We start from the raw sequence: 25,271 nt of genomic DNA on the forward strand, positions 1-25,271 counted from the left end.
TCCTAGAACTCTAGAAAAGTTGATAATTATGGGATTAAGGGTGATTTTATTCAATTATATAAAGTGACCTAATGTTATTTTAATTAAAAAGCTAAAGTTAACTTCCTATTTTATTTCCTAAAAATTTGGAAAAGTTGATAATAAAAGGATCAATGTGATTTTATTCAATTATAGAAAGTTGATAACCGTAGCTTTTTAATATTTAAAAGCCTAAAAATCAATCTTGTAAAATTGACAATGATTCAAGAAAATAGCTATTAAAATTGGAACAAGAAAATAGCAATTAGCCTCATAATTGTTCGCTATTAATAATAGCAAACAAAGAAGGTTGGTCAAAAATGGTCAAAATGACTTTTTAAGAAAGCTTCTTTGTTCCCTGTTACTCGTTAGTAACTGCTAACAATCCAAAACTTGTGCTCTGGAAAAAAAAATATTTATTTTGGGAATTAACGGCCTGTTTAGTAAGTGGTAATTAGAATGAAAAATTAGTGTAATTTTGGATGAAAAATCACATGGTTACCTCGATGGTCATGCTTGTCAAACTTCGATCATCTTATTTTCTTCATAAAATTCTAAGGCATTACCGTTGGGAGAGATGGTATTAGTTGGTATTGAAAATTTGTAAAAAAAAAAAAACTTTGTCGGTTTCATTACAATGGGAAACATAGGACACGAAACAAACTCCATATACTCTCAGCCACTTCCAAACTCTACTATTCCCTCTGGAAACTTTCTCAACAACGGAAAAAAACTTTGAAAAATCATCTCTATCTGTTGGTAAGCTTCTTGTTCCTCTTTCCCCCTTTGAATCCTCTTTTTAGGTTTGATTTCCTAACAATTTTACTCATTGAATGTCATTTATGGCTAATGAAATTGATTGTGATGATTATTTTGATTTATCCAAAGAGGAAAAACAAAATCAATATTAGGTATTAATTGTAATGTATCTGCATCTACATCGAAGAAATAACCTAAGAAATCCATTGAAATAGGTTCATGATTGATGATACCCGTTTACTCTGGAATCGTAGACGGTAGATTGAAATTTCCACTTGATAATGCCAATTTAATTTCATGGTGATTTTGGAAATTGAAGTTGAAACTTTTTAGGGTTTAATTTCATGGAGATTTTGGAAATTGGAGGTGGGAAGTAGTAAATGGAGAAAAGAAATTTGGGATTATTAAAATGAAGATGACTTTGAAGTTGTGAAGAGTGAGAAACGGGGGTAAAAGGAAAAGAAAAATCCATCTGGAATTCTAGGTTTAACATCTGAGTCAATCGTATGTTTAGTATTTACTATTGTTTGTCGATTTCAAAACTTTTTTTGTGTAGAATTGAAACAAGATTTTCAGGTGGGAATCTTGAGTTTTGTAGAGCTAGTTTCTTTTTATTTATTTATTTAATTTTTTTTTTCCAATTTAAATTAGAATATAGTTTTGATTTGATTTTGAAATAGACCAAAAATCAGTGGCATTATAGTTAGTTCTACCGAGAATCAACAATTGTTAAAAGATGGTTGGAACGAACTTGAAAGCAGCAACGATTACATTAATGGAGCAAAGGGATACAATAGAGGCGGAAATGAATGCTATCATACAGCGTCTTTGCCAGGAAGGAGGTCCGGGACTATCTGGCAACCTTACTGACTCCGAGGTAGATCTTCTAAACATGTATTTTTATGCTTATATAGTGATATACTAATTATCGTCGTAGAAAAGTGAAGAGTTTGTGAAGTGATCATCTTTGTATTTTTGCATTTGAGCTTGTTATGCCCTTCAACATCGACATCTTTTCCCTTTGCTTTGTTCAATTTCTATTCTTGCTTTTAAAAGAGGAAAGTTTTAAGTGGAAAAGCTATATTCTAGATGCTATCAAATTGTTATTTATGAAGTTTGTGCTGATTGTCGTCATCTGGGTGATTGATTGTGGATATTGGTAATGATATTCATGTAGATATTGAAAATGTCTGGGAACTTTTCAGGGTTTTCCACGTTTAGATATTGACATTCCTGTTGTTCGTGCTGATCGTCATCGTCTGGCTGGTAAATACTTCAGTCTTTAGTTTGACTTTACATTGCTGGCTTTGTTTATCACGTTATTGGGCTCATTCTATTGGGGTCATAGTAAGTAAATCTTGATAGAGATCCTCGATGCCTTGCCACATTAACTTACCTAAACCCGCTTGGCAGGCTGTAATAAACTAATCTACTACTAGGCCATACTTTATTTAAACTATTTGACTTTTAATATACGTTGATTGAGTGTTTTGTTTGTACTACCTCTCCAAGGCACCTTAGGCTTGTCTAGTATGTTTCTTTGTGTTGCTACTACAGATAAGATCTTTATTAGATGTACTTAATTGAAGACATTTTGCTTTCATATGTTAGCCGATGTAGTCTTTGGTTATTGCTAACTCTTTCTATCCCTGCTCTTCAACGCTTGAATATCAGGCCATCAAGTTTTTGTTTGTTTTGAAATATTTGGGTTCAACCTGATAAAGTCAAAGGCATTTTGCTGGCTCGTCTGTTGCGAGCTATTACCACAATCATTGCACTCTAGCTTTGGAAATAGTGCTTTTTTTATCTTTTTTTTTTAATCTAAAAGGAAACAAGCAAAGAAATTTTATGAACTAATGAAGGAGACGTTGGCAAAGGTGAGTTGAGATGATCAAGGGATTAGTGATGCTCGTAGAGGATGATGAGTGATGATAGGGTAGATAAGTGTGGTTAGATATGGAGGAAAATACGTTAGGTGATTGTCTTGTCCATATCCGATGGAGCCAAAAATGTGTAATTCAATGATTTTAGAACTTATATTATGATGGAATCCCTAGTAAATAAAAAAAGACAAAGAACGAACAAGGTGATAAAAAAAATAATAAAGAAAAGAATGATAGAAAAGAATACGACAAATGAGAGAGTGCGACCATAGAGAGAGAAAGACAAATAATAAGATTTGAAGGACTTGCTTTCCACCTTAACCTCATGTCACTTCACTCTATACAGTATATCAACATATTTTTATATCATGTAACTGTGAAAGTAAAATACCGTACTATTGAATTAGTTTTTGTAATATGCTTTTTGTGGATTTTGATTAATAGTTTGATCACTTTGATATAATGCATAACCACAATCTATATCTTAATTTTTACACCACTAAATTCAATTTGACGCATAATTCAAAATTAATCAGTATCAAGACTTTGTATAAATTAAAATCAAATATGATGTATGATGTTGTGTACTTTTAGTATATTGTGAATTTGATTTTCAGTTCTCAAATAATGTAGAAATTGATCAATATGTAAAGTTCAGGATTTAGTTTGGGTGGCTCAAATGAAGAGTTACAATGCGACCAAGGCGTGCCTCTAAAGTTAAAGGAAACATTCAACTCCACTACCAATAAATCAACATTTCTATATGGGTTAGGATATTGGGCGTCAGTACGGATTATTTGTAGGAAAATAGGGATAATTGAGGTTTGTATGATATGGTGGATGAATGGACAAACCCTAAATGATATAATGGAAATGAAGACACAAGAAAAGATATTAGAGTCGCGAATATTTATTAATGATAAAATGAGAAAATTGTTCAAGTTGATTTGGGCATGTGTAAAAATAGCGAAAAATTCATGAGCTAGAAATGTGGAATGTTAGAACTTAAAGAAGCTTTTACGGGGAATAGGTAGGTTGAAGTATGACCAGTAGGAGTGAAGAATGGCATATGCCAATAGAGGAGGATGTCAGGTTCTGGACCAGAGATCAACTCAATATCAGTACTAGCAACAGGAAAGAAGAATAGAAAGAGAGAAAGAGAAAGATGCAGATCAGAAAATATCAGAGAAAGGTTGCTTGTATTATGTAATAGAGAGTAGTGTACTCCCTGAGTTCTTTGAGTGACTCGGTAACTCCCAAAGTGTATACACACCCCAATATTGTACTACAAGCATAATGAAATCTATTTCTCCTTTCCCTATATATAGCAAAGTACTATATTCTAGAAGCTTTCTAAAATACAACTCAACAATTAAAATAACAACCCAACAAACAGAATCTTATGCAAAATAGCCACAGTATTGCATAACCGAAATTGGTTATTCTTGACTCCTCCTTCTCCTTGCATATGTGTGCTTGATAATTGGTTTGGGCCGGTGTCGATCCATGTACCTGCCCCAACGAGAGACACCTTGTCCTCAAGGTGGAAATCAGAAAACAAGGTTGCTATATTACCAAAGTGCTCCCAAGTTGCATTAGAAACAAGATGTCCATGCCACTTAATTAAGACTTGAGCTGCAGACATAGGCTGGGCCAGATCTTTACGAATGCCTAAAACTTCAGCCGGTTCCACAACCAACTCCAAAGTCGAAGATAATTTAGTGGGTATGGACGTTGGATTGAAGGTAGCTCCATGAGCCAACTTAAGCTGCGAGACATGAAAAACTGGATGAATCTTGCTGTCTAGTGGTAGGCGAAGTCGATAAGCTATGGCCCCAATTTTGGCTTCCACTTCATAAGGCCCATAAAAACGAGCTGAGAGTTTATCGCAAGGGCGGTGAGCCAAGGATTGCTGACGGTATGGTTGGAGCTTCTAATATACCAAGTCGCCCACTTCAAAGGAGACGTCCCTTCGTTTCCTGTCAGCCCATTTTGTCATACGCTGTTGAGCTCGAAGTAAATGGTAGCGGAGATCATCGAGAATTGCATCGCACTCCTTCAAAAGTTGGTCAAGGCTGTCGACGGGTGTGGTGTTGTGGCCCAAGCGGATCAAAGACGTGGGTGAACGGCCATAGAGAGCCTTGAATGGTGACATGGCAATAGACATGTGAGGAGCGGTATTATAACAATATTCTGCCCAATGAAGCCACTTAGCCTAGCTTTGAGGTTGTCCATTAATAAAACAACGGAGATAAGTTTCTAATGATTAACAATCTCACTTTGGCCATCAGTCTGGGGGTGGTAGGCTGTACTACGTGACAAAACAGTCCCTTGCAATCGAAAAAGTTCATTCCAAAAGGTGCTCATGAATCTTATCTCGATTGGAAATAATAGAAGAGGGAAAACCATGTAGGTGTACCACCTCACAAACAAAAACCTCAGCTACAGACTTGGCATTGAAAGGATGTTTAAGGCCAATAAGTGAGCGAATTTTGTCAAACGGTCCACTACAACCAACACCGTATCAAACCCCTCCGATTTGGGTAATGCCTTGACAAAATCCATGGTGATGTCATCTAGGGGTGTTCAAAACGGATACCGGGTCGACCCGGATCCGAAAATCCGGGTACCCGCTTTTTCGGATACCTAAAATTGTGATCCGGTTCCGACCCGGTTTTCTTTATTTTCTAAAAACATTTTTTTTTCCTTATTTCTTTTAACATTTTTTTAATATATAATTCAAATACTAAATCTCTATAAATACTTAACTTAATTAGTCACAAAAAGTTAAATACAACCATTAGTTAATTGAAATACAACCATAATTCCATAAACTATAAAGTTACACATCTAACTATTAAAAAACTAAAAGCAAGCGATTAAAATTTATAAGTTGAAACTTCAAGCTCCATTAATCATCTTCAACGACATCAAGGGTTTCATCGATTATGACCTCCCGATGCTCCAAAGTTAATGCATTACCTAAACCAAGAGCACGAACAGTCGAACAATATAAGGTTAAAGGAAAAATATTTTTACTCTTAAATATTAAATAATCGATTGAAAAATAACTAAAAATTTATACTAACCTTCCTCCATTTCTTCAAGTGCAAGGAAACTCTCCTCTATTGCTAAAGGAGTTCTAGAAATACGAAGCCAATCTTGTGCGCAAATAAGGGCTTTGGCCATCTTTGGAGTCAATGATGTTCGAAAATCATCAAGAATACGAGCACCAGTACTGAAAGCAAATTCAGAAGCAATAGGTATAGCAAGCACATCTTTAGCCATCTTTTGAAGAATGGGATACCTTTTTGTTTGATCTTTCCACCATAGTAAAATCTCAAAGTTAGGATCATGAGGTTCACATGCATCTTCTAAATACCTATCCAACTCACTTTTGTTTACATTGGTTAATGAACAACCTGTCTCCATTTGATATCTTGAATTCATTAGTTTAATAAGGTCCACCTTTCCTATTCTTTGAGTCCCACTTTGAGTAAAGATGGAAGAGGTTGAACAGGTGGAAGTGGAGGAAGTAGCCCTACTTGTCTTTGGTGGAGGCATAGAAGAAGTATAAGAATCGAACAAATTTTGAAAAACCATTTTAATCTTTAGTGACAAGAGAGTAGCTTTTGTGGCATCATGAAGCACGCACAATCCAATCAACATAATTCCACTTATGCCTAGGGTCAAGGAGAACAACTACAAACACTAAAATATTGATAATCAATGTTTCCATAATATTTGTCATATTTCGCCATCATATTGGTAGCCATTTCCCTCATACCCTCATCATCGACACTCATATTGTTGGCAAGCAATAATCTAATCCCAAAAATCTCATGTGCATAAGAGTTGCAAGTTACATAACGAGAAGCAGAAAATCTCAAAGTTGCATCATAAAAAACACTCAAGAAAGGTAAGAAAGTAGACACTTTCTTCCAATCCTCTTCAGTAGGAGCACCACCAAACTTCCTAAGTAACTTAACTAAAGCAGAATCTTTCATGCATAAAGAAGCAAATGACTTCTTAAATTTGATAGCAGATTCAAGCATTAGATAAGTTGAATTCCATCTAGTTTCAATATCCAGGACAACAAGGCTTTTGCTCTCCTCTTTTTCCTCTTTTATGCATTCTTTAAACTTTTTAAGCCTAGCAGGAGAAGACCTTACATACTTCACAAGAGCACGAACTTTCAAAACAGACAAATCAACTTTATTTAAACCATCTTTCACAATCAAATTCAAAATATGTGATGCACATCTCATATGTAGGTATTGACCCTCCAACAAACCAGTATCCCAAATGTTAAGTCTTTTCTTAAGGTAATTGGCTGCTATGTCATTTGAACTTGCATTGTCTACGGTCAATGTCATGATATTTTTCAAACCCCAATCAATCAAGCATTTTTCAACAGCTCTGCCAATAAATATTCCCTTGTGACCAGCAATAGGACAAAAGTTTATGATTTTCTTTTGCAAATTCCAATTGTCATCAATAAAATGTGAAGTCAAACACATATAACTTAAGTTTTGCCCCGATGTCCAAGTGTCTGTTGTTAGACAAATTCGTGACTTAAAGTTTTGAAAAAACGATTTCAACTCATTTCTTTTTTCAATGAAAAGACTATAACAATCTCTAGTGGTAGTGCTACGAGAAGGAATCTTAAATAAAGATTCAAAGCCCTACAATACTCACGAAATCCTTCACGTTCAACAAAAGCAAAAGGCAATTCATCCACAATAAGCATTGTAGCAAGTTTTTTCCTACACAAATCATAATCAAATTCCCACAATTTCGGAACACCAACACGATCAACACTACCATCCTTATTGACTCTTCTAGCAATATCAAAATCAATTTTCTTTTGCTTCATATTCAAATTTGGAGGATATTTTTTGCATGTTTTAGTATGATTAGCCAAAGCAGTTGTTCCATTTTTGCTAGGACAACTAATAGAAGTTTTGCAATACTTACAATGAGCAATTGTTGAATCCAATTCATCAACTGTGTAATGATCCCACCATTTTGACCTATTACTCCTCGTACTAGTAGTTGCACGACGTTGATTTTTCTGTTTTTTAATTGGTGATCTTGTATCTTCATTCTCATCGAACAAGCGATCAACACTCTCTTCAAATTGAGTTCCTTCATTCGGTAGTGAATTTCCATTATCATCAAAAGACGACCCCATCTTCTATACAAAACATATATTAAAGAATTTCCATTAGCTTAAATTAGGACATCTTTATTTCACACTTTCACTAATTAGATAAACTTTAAAAATACAAGTGAATTGGTACTACATTAAGTAGGGCTAGCAAAAGCTGACCCGACCTGCTAACCTGATCTGAAACCGACTCGAAATTAGCGGGTTTGGGTTTAGATTTTTGACCCAATTAATTAAATGGGCCAACCCGACCTGATCTATTAAATGGGTTAGGTTCAGATTGAATATTTAAACCTGAAAAAAACCTGTTTAACCCATTTATTAAATTTAAGACGGATCAACATTTGCCAAATACTTCGTAAAACTAAGATAATACCAATTACCATGTATTGAGGGATTTGTCAGCTGAAGATGACTTTCAATAAGAAAGGAAGTTGTCCCACATCGGCTAAGGGATTTATCAGCTGAAGATAACTTTCAATAACAAAGGAAGTTGTCCCACATCGGCTATGAAAGATACTAATAAAAGAAAAATTCTTTAAATCACTTCCACAAATCTCATACCAACTTACGCAGCCACACCGTGAGCACAAAGCGAACTATTCTTTCACCTTATACTAAAGAATACCGTGTGCTCGCTGCATTAAGTGGCATACGTTTATTTTTGGAGGAAGCCTTTAATTAAGGTTAAATGGGTCAAATGACCTGAAATATATGAACTTAAAAGACTTAAAAAAAAAGTAGGTTAAATGGGTCATTAGCAGGTTGATCCGATCTGCTACAGATCAGGTCGGGGTTTCAATTTTTGACCCATTAATTAAATGGGTCAGGTTCAGGTTAAGGGTTTATTGACCCATTTATATATGATCCGAACCTGAAAATGACCCAACCCGACCTGTTTGACACCCCTAACATTAAGTAATCATTATTGTAAAGTTAAATAAATCCTACCAATCTACCATCATCACAATCAATTGAAAAGAGATTATCAATTATCATTATCATCATAATGTACAAGTTATATTTAAAACAGAATATTAAAGTCTACCATCATTAATTCATCAGTCATCAATCATCACAATTATCAATTATCAATTATCAAAAACATTGATTTTCCTCATCAAAAACATCATAAAGCCTACCAATCTACCATCATCACAATCAATTGAAAAGAGATTATCAATTATCAATTATCAATTATCATCATAATCTACCATCATCATATACAAGCAGAATTCAGTTATATATAATCTACCATCATCATATACATCAAAAACGTTGAACAAATTGAACAAGTTGAACAAATATCAGAATTTGAATTCAAAATATTACATTAGCATATAAGTCAAACAAATCAAAAACAAATATCAAAGATAAATGGCAAAATAAAAATGATAAAGAGCTACCAAAAATCCAGGTGGTGGTGGGTAAGAATCCATGTAGATCTTCAACTTAAAATTGTAAAGAGGGTTTGAAAATAAATTAAACAAAAAAATATCAGAATTTGAATTCAAAATATTAAAAATAAAGTTAAAAACAACTAAAATTAGGAATAAGACTTAAAATTTTAGTAAAATACCTGTGAAGAAGATGAAGAAGTCGACTGACACTGTCGTCTGGTGATGAAGACTGATTACTGAAGATGGTGATACTGATGAAGGACGAAGATGGTGATGAACTGATGAAGGACGGCGCTGATGATGATGAAGATTGAAGAAGAGAAGAGTCTGGAGTGGACGGCGCTGCTGATGGTGATGAACTGCAATTATGAAATTAGGTTTAGAAATGGTATCCCAAGTTGCTGCCTCACTTTAATTTTTTTTTTTAAAATCCGGATACCGGGTATCTGGATTTATAAAAATGGTATCCGGATCCGACCCGAATATCCGGTTTATAAACCGGGTACCCGGTCCGGAATATTCGCTTTTGGCAATTCGGGTTAATTATCCTGTTTTAATAACTGGATACCGGATATTCCGAGTCGGGTTTTGCAAATCGGATTTTTTTTAACACCCCTAATGTCATCCCCCACTTGAGAAGGAATTGGTAGTGGTTGAAGAAGGCCTGCCGGATGTTGATGCGATGCCTTTTGTTGTTGGCAAGCGGAGCATTGCTTAACAAACTGGGTCTCCGACTTTCTCATGCCCTCCCAAAACCAATCCTCGAAGGTAAGTCTTGTATTCCCCATTATGTCCACCTAATGCCGTCGTGTGGTATTCCAACAAGAGTTTGTGCACGATATTGGACGAATGAGGAATGATAACTCGCCCCTTGTACAACAAACAATCATGTTGTAATGTGAACCCAGATATCATACCCCCCTGCTTTTCTAATTTCTTGAACATTCTGCCCAAAACTTCATCTTTCAAGACCTCCTACCTTAAAGATCCCCAATCAACCCAACACGTGGAGAGAAGGGCACTAAACTGTGCCTGGTAAATCTGTGGATGGCGAGACAATGCGTCGGCAGCCTTGCTAGTAATATTGGGTCGGTACTGCACCTCGAAGTCGTAGCCTAGTAGTTTACTAACCCACTTCTGATATTCAGTGCCGATCTTACGTTGTTCCAGGATACATTTCAGACTCCGTTGACTAATCCACACCACAAAATGTCTCCCAATTAAGTAATGGCGCCACTTCTGAACCGCCAAAACGATTGCCATTAACTCCTCATAAATAGATTTTGCTTCCCCTCGAACTCCCAGCCCTTTACTAAAAAACGCGATGGGGTGTTTATTTTGGGACAGGACAACGCCCAAACCCTTCCCCAAAGCATTCGTCTCAACCACAAAAGGAATCAAAAAATTCGGAAATGCTAAAACAAGAGCAAAAAGCATCCCCTCTTTCAATTTAATGAATGCTGCTGTAGCTTCCTCATTCCAGCAAAAATATTCCTTAAGCTGAGCTGTGAGTGGTGTTGCTATTTGAGCATAATGTTGGATAAATCGTCAGTAGTACCCAGTTAATCCAAGAAACCCACGAAGCTCCTTTAATGTCTGTGGTAATGACCAAGCTTGTATGGCGGCTATTTTATCCGGGTCCATTGCTACCCCCTTTTCGGAAACAATGTGGCCAAGATATGCTATTTGAGACTGCCTAATTGAACATTTCTTGTCATTAGCGTAAAGCTGATGGTGAGTGAGTAGCTTCAATACTTCTGATAAATGTCGCTCTTGCTCCTCCAAGGACGAACTATATATCAAAATGTCGTCGAAGAAAACTAACACGAACCGACGAAGGTAAGGCTTGAAAATCTCGTTCATGAGAGATTGGAATGTCGCCGATGCGTTAGTCAAACCGAATGGCATTACGAGAAACTAGTAGTGGCCCTTGTGTGTTCTAAACGCTGTTTTGTGAACGTCAGCGTTACACATACGGATTTGATAGTACCCTGACTACAAATCCAGCTTGGAAAAAACTGTGGCTCCACTCAATTCATCTAGGAGCTCTTCAATGACTGGAATAGGAAATTTGTCAGCTACTGTTTCTTTGTTCAGGGCTTTATAATCGATGCAAAATCTCCATGACCCGTCTTTCTTTTTCACCAAGATCGGGCTAGAAAATGGACTCCGAGAGGGCTGTCGTACATTTACTGGGTTGGAGCTAATCTTTAAAGTAATCTTATGTTGTTGCGAACGCAATGGGGGTAATCCAGTGGGCATTTGAAACACACTAGTGTAATGCTTGATGACCTTCTGCAATGACTCAGGTACATTGGTGGGTACCTCTCCTGTTGCTTCACATGTTTACCCTTACAAATTAGTTAACTCAATCAGCAGCCCACCTTTGGCCTTTTGATTACTTTTATCATCGATTTCAAAGTAACCATCGACCTCTCCAATGACGGATCCCTGCGAAGTATTACTTTGCTACCCTTCCATACAAATTGCATTAAAGGTGTTTTCCAGTTAGTTGATATGGTTCCTAACTTGGCTAACCACTCAATACGTGTATGACATCCGAATGCCCAAGCTTTAGTGGCAAAAAATTTTCGGTGATACAAATCGCCCTTGAATCCACTTCTACCTCCTTGCAACGCCCCGTGCCCATTCGAGTCCCCCTCGTTCCCAATGTTATTCCGAACTCCTCCGTAGGATTGACCGAAGTTTCCGACTGCTGAATGATAGCCGGCGAGATAAAGTTATGAGTAGCCCCTGGGTCTATCATCACAATCACCTTATTTCCTCCAATTTTTCCCTTCAGCTTCATGGTCCTAGGGTTGTTAATCCCCACAACAGAATTTAGCGAAATTCCAGCTAAAATTGTCTCGTTCTCAACGATTCCCTCTTCTTCCTCCTCAAAACTGCCTTCCCCATTTTCACACTCCCCCACAATTAAAACACTTAGCTCCTTCTTTTTACAAACATGCCCTATCCTCCATTTTTTTATCACATCTAAAACACAAACCCTTTGGTTTCCGGTCCTGAAATTACCGATCACTTAGTCGTCTGGTGTTGTCGTTGGGTGGGGTGCGGTTTGGGTGGTTCGGATTTTGGGTGTGGCGTTTTTGGTGGTAAGTGTTTTGGGAAGGGTGTTGGGAATGGTATAATGTTGTCGGGTCAGTTTTGTGGGTCAACGGCTGGGGATTTTGTTTTGGGTAAGTAAAATTTTTGTGAGGGTAATATGGCAAATTCCTTGCAGGCCCATTATGAGTATTTAATAACCCCAAGGCTAGAAGCTTCTCTTCAATCTTCACCGCCCATTCCAGAGCTTCGTCCATGTTAACGGGATCCATCAATCTCAGCTCTGTCTGTATCTTCCATTCTAACCCCTTGATGAAATTCGCCAACAAACACGAGTAGTGTCATTTTGCTGTATTGTCGCCCTAGATTGAGATTGTTCAAAGTATCTTTTCATCTCATTAAATTTCTCCTCCACCGTCTCCTTTAATTCCGGAATTTCACTTTGCAAGGCAGCCAAATCCTCCTCCAAACTATCTAGACGAGTCGCTTGTGTTGGAGCCATGATCGGTTTGCTCTGATACCAATGTCAGGTTCTGGACCAGAGATCAACTCAATATCAGTACTAGCAACAAGAAAGAAGACTAAAAAGAGAGAAAGAAAAAGATGCAAATCAGTAAATATCAGAGAAAGTTTCCTTGTATTATGTAATAGAGAGTAGTGTCCTCCCCTGAGTTCTTTGAGTGACTCAGTAACTCCCAAAGTGTATACACACCCCAATATTGTACTACAAGCATAATGAAATCTATTTCTCCTTTCCCTATATATAGCAAAGTACTATATTCTAGAAGCTTTCTAAAATACAGCTCAGCAATCAAATTAACAACCCAACAAAAGAATCTTATGCAAAGTAGCCACAGTACTGCATAACCGAAATTGGTTATTCCTGACTCCTCCTTGCATTTGTGTGCTTGATAATTGGTTTGGCCCGGTCTCGATCCATAACAGAGGATAATATGTGACAATGGATAAAAATGAATGGTGTGTATGACACTATATGAGAATGAATGAAGGAGTAGATGATCATTGAAAATGATTTTGTTGTTGGGACAAATGAAGTATAATCGTTCCCTCACATCGATATATTTTGGTTCATGTAGCGAATTCCATATGTTGGGATTAAGACTTTGGCATTGCATAGTCAAAATGGAAATTCTTTGTATAATAATCAGAATCAAACTGTAATATACTGTATACTTTGGTATTTTGTAAAAATTGATCTTTGGTGTCTATTGAAAATCACACTCTTATTTTTGTTAATTGTAAAATCATATCTTTTCCCATAATCTCATGTTCTCTCTGTGAATAATATTACAGAGTATTTTTTTTGCACGCAGAGCTAAAAAATGACTACAAAGCTCTCACAGAGAAAATCAACCAAAATATAGAACTTATGCACTCTGCAAAGCTGGGACCAAGCTCTTCAAACCTCTTAGATTCAGGTGAGAAGTCTTTGAATGCATGTTTAACTTTTTCAAATTGGGCTTGTAAATTTATAACCAGTAAGGTGCTTTGGATGATGAATTTCTCATGGTTGGTGTATATTTTGTTGTGAACTTTGCTGCTTTAAAGTAATCATCAGGAATTCAGGATGAATGATTACCAATCGTTTGCTTTATGATTTCTTATTTCTTTAAAATGTCACATCATGAGAGAAGTTAATCGTCAATAATGGCTTTTTCGCATGGCATAATTGTGGTTTCTGGACTGTTTGCTCTTTGGTACTTTGGTTTGCGTAGTCCATTCTTTGTATTTTGCTTTATCAAAAATGGGTAACAGGGGAAGGGAATCGTTATGACAAGAAGCTATTTTGACATTTTTTCTTTCTTTTATGGAAACAAAGCTTTGTTGGCTGACCCTATTGCTTCTGTATATTTTACCTACATTTCTGAATTTGAGCCATCTTGAGTCAATTGAGTATTAAATGTAAGATACCTTTTTCAACATGTGGCCATGATTTCTTCCAGAATACATGTAATAATTATATGTACAGATCTCTAGAATTACTTGACTATTCTTGTTGATGCAAAAGATTTCATTTAGATTGAAATAGAAGGAAAGAAGTGCATTGTATAAGGGATTTTGATCTACGAATACCTTCTTTGGTATGAAAAATATGAATGAGAATATTCCTTTACTTCTACCACTCGAATGAATATTTACATGTAAGAGAAAATATAGGTCAATGATAGTTTTGAGGAATACAATTGTATATAGTCATGCAAAAATGTTTAGTGGTAGAATACAGTGCTCTCTTTTCTTTAAGGAGCCTTCTCACATGATCCTTTTTTCCCTCCATTAAAGCGATGTAGGTGTCTTCCATATTGTAATAGTTTTGTATTTCTATGGACAGATCATGTTAGTTCCAGGAATACAGTTGTACCTGCAGATATGGATGCTATTGGCAGAATACCTTTTGCAATGGTAGATGAAATAACCGAGGCATCTCCTGCAGCAGAGGATGGTTTGCAGCTTGGGGATCAGATAGTGAAATTCGGAAACGTAGAATCAGGTGACAACTTGCTCTCGAGGCTTGCTTCTGAAGCTCAGAAAGATCAAGGTAGTGCGGTACATGTGGTAGTTTTGAGGCAGGGTGTGCTGACAACCTTGTATGTTACTCCTAGAGCATGGCAAGGCAATGGTTTACTGGGGTATGTTGCATATCTCAAATCTTATTTCACTGCTATTGGTATTGAGTGATTATTGGTGTGTTTTACATTTTTACCGCAAGCGTATGGGTCTTGTTGCATACGGGTTGATCACATAGTGATAGAATATTAAGTACTAGTTGCTCAAGGATATAAGAAAGCCACGTAGACTAAAATCAACAGGTAATAACTGATTAATGATGAATACGTAATGACTCAAAAAAGTCTTTAAGTTATTAAATTTTCCAACCAGATGCATAATTCAATTCATGATTCCAAGTCAAGTTGATTTTGGTGGGATATTTTTTTAATTTTAGTCATATTATACCTGGGTAGGGCTTGCACATGATGCTTTCTTAAACATGTATGGTTTCAGATACACGATTTTAGAAGCATTGAAGTAAACACCACTTCGCAATTAATAAGTCTGTCGTATGACTAATCTTTAAATAAAATAGCTTCATCTAATTAGATTAGATCTCGCAACAATGTGTCAACCTCATAGCAAACTATACTGAACTGATAAGATTAAGTCGACTAATCCGGTAGTAAGGTTAATTATTTAGCAATTATTCCAACCTTTATCAAGTCCTAATTCAAATTTGTATGACTTAATAAACCATTCACATCATCAAAAACATGCTTATAGCTCAGTTAAAACCCTAGAAAAATACTACTCTATGAACATAATTAAAACAAGAATAATAAATAAATCAACAATAAAAAAAGAATTGCTGTTGAATTTCCCTTGCACGGTCCACTGGTATAAACCTATGTCTATAAGATGTTAATAATTTATTCAACAATATTTCATTACCCTGATGTCATGTAGTGGCTCCCACTTAGGCGGTGTCTGAAGGAGTCAATGTATGCGTTCGTACCCTTGTGATAACAACGAAGGTTTTTTTTATTATCACTTCATAGAAAATAACATTTGCAACATTACATAAATAAGAAGTACACACGATTTTAGTAAGCTATCTTACTATACTTCAATATATTCCGCAACCAAAAAACCTAGAAATTTTTGGCCCCATCAACGTAGCTTACTGTATATTCCAATTAAGTTTATAATATTACAATCTTTTGTCTTGGTTTTCATTTTCTTTTTTGGAATTCAACTTTGCGACTACAATGTTTGTGGTTATTGGTGGTTCAGTTTACTAAAGTTGAGCGTTTTGCGTGTATTTTGCAGATGCCATTTCAGAATTCTATGATGCAATTCTTCCTATCTAGCGATTAAGTGTCGTGTTTGGGCAATGCATGCTCATTGTGGATAGATATCGTATCGTTTGCTTACCTGCGTTCTTTGCTATACGCCTTTGAAGGAAGGATTTGCTAGCAATTTTGCTCCTTAATAAACTAGTATACTAGTTTCATAGCACTACATTTTTAGTGTACTTGGAGTTGTTGGAAATGTCCATTCACTATTACTTCAAGTTACAAGGAGTTCTCGTATCTCAACATCAAGATCTGTTTATTGAGGCACCAATTAGGAGGATAATTCTAGGGTTTGCATAGCTATTTTCTTCAATCGGAAAGGACTAGACGTGAAAAATTGATCATCGGTCTTGCTTTTATTTCCTATTATCAGATACTTGTTAGCTTGCACCTTGCTCATCCGGACTGCGTTTCCTTTAGCTATTATGTGGAATCTTGTAAAAATTTGAAATAAATAAGCAAAAAATATAAAAAAGTCGCATTATAGGCAACTTTTGAAAATATTTTCCAAAATAAGCATTTTTTCCCCATAACACAGGTTCGGGATTGTTCGCTGTTACTAACAGCGAACAAAGAAGCTTGGTCAAAAAAGTCAAGGTTTTAACAAAGATTTTTGACTAAGCTTCTTTATTCGCTGTTATTAACAGTGAACAATTACTCTAATTTCACTTGCTATTTTTTTGTGTCTTGTTAATTTTACAAGGTTAATTTGTAGGCTTTTAATTATTAACTTCTCTATTTTATTTCCTAAAAGTTAGAAAAATTGATAATCATGGGATTAAGGGTGATTTTATTCAATTATATAAAGTGCCTAATGTTATTTTAATTAAAATCTAAAATTTATTTTCCTAAAATTGAGAAAGTTGATAATGATGAATTAAGGGTGATTTTATTCACTTATAAAAAGTTTATAAGGTATCTTTTTGAACATCTCAATATTAAATATTTACTTTATGTTTAGGGAAAAGTATTATAAATAATCAACATACAAAATTTCTCTAAATAATTTAACGTTTTGATTAATTATAAATAAATATGTTTAATTAAAATACGATTTTCAACTTAGATTACCTTTATAAAAAGTAATTTAGCAGAGAATAAAAGAAAAACATAACTAAGCTTGTTTTGATGAAAGAATCATATGAACCTTTTTAAGAACAAAAATTCTTAAATGAGACGGTCTTATAATGAAAATTCTTAAATGAGACGATCTTATAATAAAATTTATTACATTCAGTGTGTTAAAAAGATCACTTTAATTTTAGTATTTGTAACTCTTCTAAAAACATTTTTAAATATGCTAAAGTAAAAACTATAAAAAAAAATTTAATACATTAAAACTACCGACAAATCTAACAAAATTTTACTCCTATGCCTCACATATTTTACTCCCTTTTGCATTTTAGTTTATGCAAAAAATTGCTCAAATTTTATTTTAAAATATGATCCAACCATTCTTATTCTATTTTTTCTTTTATTTTAAAATATTTCACTACTTTAATTCATTATAACTAATTTTTTAGTCTCTATGTCAAAAAAAACGAGACTATTTTACTATTTTATTTTCCATTACAAGTAAGTCATTGTAAAAATCTAAATAATACTCGTAAATGGTGAAGTCAAAGTATTACTCGTAAATAGTGTTTGAAACATTTTCAAACACATGATTCCCAATCCCCCACCTTTTGCACATTGTGGCCAACACTATAGAAATTAAAACCAAAACAATTCTCCTAAATCATGATAGGAAATCTATGTTAGAATGAACTCATTAACATTATACTAAGTACATAAAACTCAAGTCTCATAACTTGAACAAGCACCCACTTCTAAAGGAATTTTTGAAATAAATAAGTAAAATTATAAAAAAAAAAAAAAAAAAAACATACATTAAGCTATATTTCAATTTATTTTCAAATGTAAGGTTCAGTTCTATTCACAGTTAGTAACTGTGAACAGAGGCAAACTGGTAAAAAAAACAATCAACCAAGCGAACAGGATATTTAGTCAAAAAAAAAGCTAACAACTCTGTTCCCAGTTAGTAAGTGCGTACTGCTCCTTTGGCTTTTTTTTGAATCAAACTCTTTGTTCGCAGTTAGTAAGTGCGAATAGAATCCATACCTCAAGTTTGAGAATTAGACACTTATATTTGAAAATAAGTTGAAACATAGCTTAATGTATGTTTTTTTTTTTGATAATTTTAGCTATATATTTCAAATTTTCTTCTGAAGTGTATTTTACACAATGTACACAAAGAGGGTAAAGCCATGATGGGCCTTGATCTCACCGATGATGACCAAGTTCCGACCTCTCTGAATCATAATGTGTTTCGACTCGTGCACTTTCCAAATGCGTAGAACGAAGGGCAAGCGTACCTACATTGGAACTTGAAGGCTGCGCGCCATTTCTTAATTCTTCCAGCATGTGAAAGTAAGCATGGGGACCCCAACCTGATCAACATGAGAAGTAGAAGAATTAGGGTTCATTACTAGTTGTAGTTCTGGTTTGTTGGGATGAAAATAGTTCCATAAGAAATAAAACATGTTTCACAAGGAAAGCATCAGAGACGATGATGGTGATCCTTCTACGTTGGTGTTCCACCGGATTGTCACCTACTGCCTCTGTTCCATTATACTTACTACTGATAGTGACATTTTCTCATACAGTATGGCACAATCGGGTGCGACTTTTACAGAAGAAGGAAGTATATCAACAAGAATATGGAGTATATCAGATAGACAAGTTCACACCAGTTGAATTAAGAACCAAAAGAGAACACACTTAACATATTAAGGCAGTACTGATGCAAAGACCTAACAATTTTTGCCAGACCATAACCCTTGCTAACTTGACTGTATTAACCCATTTTTCTAGTTTTGTCGACTTTTACAGTTCCACGTCTTCATTTTTTAGTTGGGATCCACAATGGTCAATTTTTGTATTTTGAGTCTAGATTTCTTTGTTTAAGCATTAAAATTGGTATATTGATGCTTTTTATAAGAAATCATTGGAGTACTATAAAAACACAATTGGACGAAAGAAGCAAAAACCGCCAAAACATCAGTGTCCTAAATCGCCTCAACTTTGTCATAAACATAGTGCAAAAAATGTGGTAACGATTGCAATTGCGATGACGGACACAATGATGTGGTATCGGGATGATACAGTTATCTTACCATCAAATATCGACCTAAACCATGAAATATCGCTTGAAGAAGCCTAAATTACGGATTGTTGTACACCTTTACGACGTGGGTAATACAGGTTTGGTAAACTTGAAAAACCTTTACGATACAGTAGTTATGATAAGATTCAGTCTTATTTTTGCACTATGGTCAAAAGTCAAACCATTTTAGCAGGATTTCTAGTCTCACAAGTCAATAATAGTATCAGAATTATCATTCTCAAGTCACATACAGATAGAAAACCTATCTCCAAATGGTAAACCATAATTCTTGATGCAAGCAAAAGACAATACCAAGAAGGAAAACCTAGTTAAACTATAAACCAAAAGGGATTACCATTAGTATGATATGGTGCTGGAAAAAACTGCAAGTAACAGAATGAAGCAACCAATAAACCTGTATAGGAAAATAGAGAGCAAAATTTTTTGCAAGAAACATAATTAGAAAGTTAAAAACTACCAACAGTTTCCTGAAACAGTAAAATTATAGCATTACATACCTATCAGACCTCCTGCAAAGACATCTTGCCAATGGTGCCAGTAATCATCAACACGAGAAACTCCCACCATCGCAGCGACAAGTATCGGTGAAAAAACAATGCAAAGTTTCGCAACATGCCCTCTTCGATCAAAACACCTAATTTTCCCTGACAAGTACCATGACAGGAAACTAAGCCCTGCAAATGACCCTACATATGGACAGACAGTCTTTTAGAAAGCATAGAACAATCAACCGTTGGACATATTCGATTTGAAGTGAATGAAAACGTCGATGAGGCTTGAATTCTATACACAAAACGAAGTTGAAGTGGTAAATTTATAGGGCTAGAAAAAAAATTAATAAAGAGAAGAGAAGTGACTACAAAATTAATTGGAGCAGATAGTATAGTCAAAGTATATAATCTGCTGATCCGGGCTTGTACACAAGAGAAGATTTGACTGGACACAAACCCGATGAAGTTTCATGCTAAAACCAATTGGTATTAGGAGTAGTATATCAAGTATGTTAGTCAATCTTTCTCTAATTTTTCGATATGGGATCACATGTGGGTTATTTTCCAACATTATATAGACAACAAGATAAATTTTATCTCTAATAGCCTTCGACAGGTTAGGCGAAAAGCTGCATACATATACATTTCTGCACCTTCGCATACATTTCATAGATAGTGATGAATTTGGGCTTGTACACAAAACCCACGCTAGAGGAGAGTTGGCTGCATACAAATTCGATGAGGTTTCATCCTAAAATCAATGGGTATTAGGAGGAGTAACCTATCAAGTATATATGTTAGTCAACCTCTGTCTAATTCTTTGATGAAAGATCACATGTGGGCTATTTTCGAACAGGCAGGACATATGTCGAATAACCATTGTTCTTGTTGCATAACATGAGAAATAGAGAGTGTATAACTTACATGAAGTATGCCCACTAGGAAAACTTTTATGGCCTTCTTTGATAACATTCTTAAAACCAGTGCACAATACATCTCCTGTGACATTATGAAAAACCTGCAGAAGAATGAAAACACAGATCGAAATGAAAGGGCCAAATTCCTCAATCGCTATAAGCTTGAAGAAGTCGAAAACCCTACCCCTTTTCCGTCAGGGAAACAACGCCAAAAGAAATCTGGACGAGGTCTACCAACTCCATCTTTGATTGCATCAGTTATCACAGAAGTTATAAGCACAGAAAATAACAGACCTATGAATCAATAGAACATTAAGTTTAGCAATGCCAACATATCAAGTGATCATTTATCCATGTTAGGCTGCGAAAATTCATCACATGATCTCTCCATGGCCCACTTTGTTTGGATACACTCATGGGGCATCCGTTGGCTCGGGCCCACAAACCCATGAGATGAGCGTTACTTGCACACAACACATGATGAGTTTCACTTTTTTTCAGAACTGTATGGTACCCATCAAGTATTATATACAAGTTTACAACTCACTTTTTTATCGATGTAAGATCTTCCTCACATGTGAAGTATTTCCAACAATTCAAATCTAAATCGGGTCTAAATCGGGTTAAAACACTGCATACCAAGAGTTGCATGATGGAAATCATAGACATCCTTCCGAATGAAGTAGCATATAAGAATGACACAAAAGGGCAATAAAATTGCTATGAACTGTGAATATAAACAAGAAAGGTATATTAGTTCCTTTGTATGCATTCTCATAATGGCATAGGTTTGTCCAATGCTTTCGGGGTATTTGGCAAAATAGTTCATTGGGGCAATTTTAGTTTATTTTGATACGATTAGAGGGTTGGATGGTCAAATCAGCCAATGCTAATGTTCGGTAAATTAGCTGGTTGAAATAACTTATTGTTATGAATAAAGGGTTCAAAATCAGCTGATCAAATCGGTTAATAAAATCAGTTGGTCAATTAACAATTGTAATCAGCTATCAATCGTTTGCCAAACACCCTTTGGATAGAATATAGTAAACCAAACATACCGGAACAGCCCAAAAAGGAACGGTATTCCCTTTCAAAGGATACATGAGATCTTCCATCATGTTTTTTCCTACAAAACGATGAAATGGCTCGATAACATTGAGGACAATGTCGATTGCCATTAAAAGGAAAAGAATTAACCAATCGAGCATATGTATTCTAGCCAATTGCGCGCCATGGGATCTCAAGGTATGAGCAAGTTGATTGTCCGGCATTTTTAACAACTACAACAACAACGACAACATTTTATTACCTCAATGCAACCTTATCCTTGTTAATGATAAAACTAACAAAGAAGTTATTTCCGATTGATCCTGGATAACAAACGTTACGTGCAACTTCATATAAATAAGAGGCGCACATAATTTAATAAGTCATTTTACTTTAGTCTTTTATAATCCGTAATCAAGAAATATGAATTTTTAACAACTGCAAAGAAAAAATATCAAACTAATCAAAAAATCCATAAAATTGTAACATTACCTATCACAATTTGAGTGTAATTTATCAAAATACCTAGGTGATTTATGTTAAGCAACTAAGGCACATCAATATACAATGATCTTCATTTTGAATTATAAATTAAAAAAAAGAAATGGTAACTTATTCAGTCACAAAGAAAAGCTAATTTGTGTGCATGCTTTTATCACTAAAAAGTTGATTCAAAACAAACCCCTATATAACGCCACCTAAAAGGCATACAAAACATTGCTAGTAGCAAAAGAATAAAATATGAATCAAACATACATAACGAAATTAGATCAAAAGCTTAATAATAATAATAATAATAATAATAATAATGTCAAAACCTTAATTCTCAATTCGCTATATAAATCATAAATCAGTCTCACTAATCATCCACAAAAGGCAAAAAATTAAAAACAATGAGATTTTCATAGAAGATAACTCACAATATATTCAATTCTAACACTAACTACTAGTATCCAAATAGGGTCTGGTCTCATCTCAATTGTAGCATGTACTACTAGCAGGGAGGAACATAGGTTCAATTCTTATCCTACCTGACCCTCTCCTTGTCTCGACGTATCCTATATACAAAAAAAAATACCAGTACCCTACTAGAGTCCCATCAAAATTTATCAAAAGAATTTGAGTAAACATCACTTCAAGACACCATTTTTAACAAAAAATAAAAAAAATGTAAACACTATTAAGTACATGCTTTAAAGTTTAAATAGTAAGATGACGTTTTTCATCCAAAAGTTAGCATTCTCTACCAACCAATACAAAATCAAAAAACAAAGAAAAAAGTAAAAATAAAGGGAAAAGGGCAAGATAAATAAGAAAACACATGGGTATGCTCCATTATGAAAAAATTATAAATTTACATTAAAACCCACTTCATAAAATTGATAAAATCCCACAAAAATGGAAAAAGTTTCCTTCTTTGTATTGAAATTAGCAATTTTTTGTTGTAAAAACAAAGCATTAACCAATAATTAGAAATATGAAGCAAAATAACTGACCAGATACTGATAGAGCGAAGTGTGATGCTCCAGAGTTATTGGTAGACGGAAAAACGGAAATGGAGGGAGGGAAAAAGAGAGGGAATGTTTGGAGTTTTCGTAAACAAATGAAAAATGATTAAAGTAGAATAAATTTCCTGGAATTACCCAATAGTAGTATACTTCTACTATACTCACTAGGAAATCAACAAGTGACTTAATGGTTGGTTGATAATGGTTAATCATGGAAGGACAAGATAGAAAATGACATGATGTTTAGTGTAGTGATGGTTAGTTGGTTACTTTTAATACTCCCCTCTAATTCAATTAATATGTTCTATTTGACTTTTTAGTATTTTTTAAATGGTCAAATAGAATTATATGTGACAGAGAATAAGTGTAGTATTTTTAAATTTTAATAATGATAAAGTGGGGTTAGTAAATGTAAAGCTGTGAAAATGTTAAATTTAATAAGAGCAAATTGGTAAAGTTAACATAAACAAAATAAAATGAGACATTTAGGATAACTTGATCAAATAAGAAAACGAGATACATAAGGTGAATAGGAAGAAGTATTAGTTATTATCAGCAAAAAAGTGTTACTTTCAAAAAAAAAAAAAAATTGAAAAATAAAAAAACTTAATTATTTATCAGAAAATAACATGATTCATACTATTTGCAAATAAGCGATGTTCGCACCTGAACTCGACCATATAAAGTACTAATTTCTCACACACACACACACACACACACACATATATATATATATATATATATATATATATATGAACACGTATAATAAATAATTTTGTGGCGAAATTATATGGGGTTGGCACGGGGTCGACATTTCATCTCAGTCTTTTAGTCCATTTTTACAGCCTTATTTTTTATTTTAATCTCTATGTTTTTTTATTGATATATTGCAAGTGTTATTACAAGGTTAGAGAAATAAAAATGACAAGGTTAGCAAGTCATTTAATTTCAAGTTTATATGAATCCGGCAAATTAGTCTCAATTCAAAAGCTTTAAATTTTTGGTGGCTGTAATTCGCAATTTGAAAAAAAAAAAAATTTACCCTAAAAGCATCAAACTAAACGATTGTTTTTCACTAAAAAATCTACCAAGTATAACAATACTTATTAGATCAAACAATCAAAGACATAAAAACCTAATACCATATAAAATCAAGGTATTAATAATACTCTAAATATTTTAAAGTTTTTTTATTAGTCAAATATCAATAACATTATTCTACAAACCTTGAATTACATTTGAAGAATGAATCCTCTTATTCTTTGTCACATCTAAAAACATCATTACAAAAAAAGGGATGACAACACATAGCTTTCTCACGAGGATTACAATAATCACCAAGTCCTTTACATTGATCAATTTCAAGCATAACACCAATATTTTTAGTTATTTTATTTTGGCCCCTTAATATATTTTTTTGAGGAAATGAATTAGAAAAGGGGGATAAAATTAATAAAACACAAAATAAAAAAATAAAGTTTATAATCCTTCCACTTCTCTCCATCTCAATATTATGTTTTATATCAATAATAAAAATATTAGGAATTATTTTTGTTGGATGGTATTGAAGCCTTTTTATAGTAGTTATACAAATATTATTAAATTAATATAAGTATTAATATATACACAATGCTATTTGATAAGAGAAATAAATTTCGAAAAATAGATTTGATTTGATTACATTAAAATAGATATCACAATAATATAATTGTAAATCAAACTAATACAAAAATAATATCTACTCTACTCTATGATCTTTATAGAAAATATCTTTGAAAAATGGTAATATTAAGTTTAAAAAAATAGTGAATTGGAATAAAATCAACATTATAGTACTACTTCTATTTCATTAGTATACTTATTATGGTTGCAATCAACCTTATTAGCAAATAAATATCATTTTTAAATTAGGAATATTTTTTAAAAAATACCAAATTACTAATTATGACTCATTTACTCGAA

At 34.2% G+C, this 25,271-nt stretch overlaps 2 protein-coding genes and 1 non-coding gene across 4 annotated transcripts; 2 read left to right on the forward strand and 1 right to left on the reverse strand.

Annotated features, from left to right (window-relative positions):
* The first annotated feature begins 657 nt into the window (after nucleotides 1-657).
* LOC130821157 (uncharacterized) lies at nucleotides 658-16,660 on the forward strand. 2 transcript variants are annotated; one of them, XM_057686818.1, is made up of 6 exons: nucleotides 658-777; nucleotides 1,458-1,654; nucleotides 1,983-2,043; nucleotides 13,628-13,732; nucleotides 14,644-14,941; nucleotides 16,134-16,660. In XM_057686818.1, the coding sequence occupies exons 2-6, from the start codon at nucleotides 1,514-1,516 to the stop codon at nucleotides 16,153-16,155; spliced, it is 627 nt and encodes a 208-aa protein (XP_057542801.1). In that variant the 5' UTR covers nucleotides 658-777; nucleotides 1,458-1,513; the 3' UTR covers nucleotides 16,156-16,660. The 2 variants fall into 2 exon arrangements, with proteins under 2 accessions (XP_057542801.1, XP_057542800.1); XM_057686817.1 differs by having other exon boundaries at nucleotides 669-777; nucleotides 1,470-1,654.
* Nucleotides 8,405-8,520, forward strand: LOC130822991 (U5 spliceosomal RNA). Its single transcript, XR_009046485.1, has one exon. It is a non-coding gene; the product is annotated as a U5 spliceosomal RNA (small nuclear RNA).
* Nucleotides 16,661-17,451: 791 nt separating the features above from the next.
* Nucleotides 17,452-23,562, reverse strand: LOC130821158 (lipid phosphate phosphatase 2-like). The gene is made up of 8 exons (XM_057686819.1): nucleotides 23,298-23,562; nucleotides 21,813-22,034; nucleotides 21,394-21,481; nucleotides 20,939-21,048; nucleotides 20,762-20,855; nucleotides 19,844-20,032; nucleotides 19,681-19,740; nucleotides 17,452-18,609 (listed from the first exon to the last, which is right to left on the reverse strand). Exons 1-8 carry the CDS (start codon nucleotides 23,520-23,522, stop codon nucleotides 18,443-18,445), a joined length of 1,155 nt encoding a protein of 384 aa, XP_057542802.1. The 5' UTR covers nucleotides 23,523-23,562; the 3' UTR covers nucleotides 17,452-18,442.
* Nucleotides 23,563-25,271: the final 1,709 nt, after the last annotated feature.

Source organism: Amaranthus tricolor, chromosome 8 (assembly GCF_026212465.1).
Source record: "Amaranthus tricolor cultivar Red isolate AtriRed21 chromosome 8, ASM2621246v1, whole genome shotgun sequence".
Classification (NCBI taxonomy): domain Eukaryota; kingdom Viridiplantae; phylum Streptophyta; class Magnoliopsida; order Caryophyllales; family Amaranthaceae; genus Amaranthus; species Amaranthus tricolor.

Coding starts and splice junctions, on each gene's coding strand:
- LOC130821157 (XM_057686818.1), top strand. CDS start 1,514: ATGGTTGGAACGAACTTGAAAGCAGCAACGATTACATTAATGGAGCAA. Junction 1,655..1,982: donor GCAACCTTACTGACTCCGAG/GTAGATCTTCTA, acceptor GGAACTTTTCAG/GGTTTTCCACGTTTAGATAT. Junction 2,044..13,627: donor TGATCGTCATCGTCTGGCTG/GTAAATACTTCA, acceptor TTTTGCACGCAG/AGCTAAAAAATGACTACAAA.
- LOC130821158 (XM_057686819.1), bottom strand. CDS start 23,522: ATGATTAACCATTATCAACCAACCATTAAGTCACTTGTTGATTTCCTA. Junction 20,856..20,938: donor GTTTCCCTGACGGAAAAGGG/GTAGGGTTTTCG, acceptor ATTCTTCTGCAG/GTTTTTCATAATGTCACAGG. Junction 20,033..20,761: donor TCCTAGTGGGCATACTTCAT/GTAAGTTATACA, acceptor GTCCATATGTAG/GGTCATTTGCAGGGCTTAGT.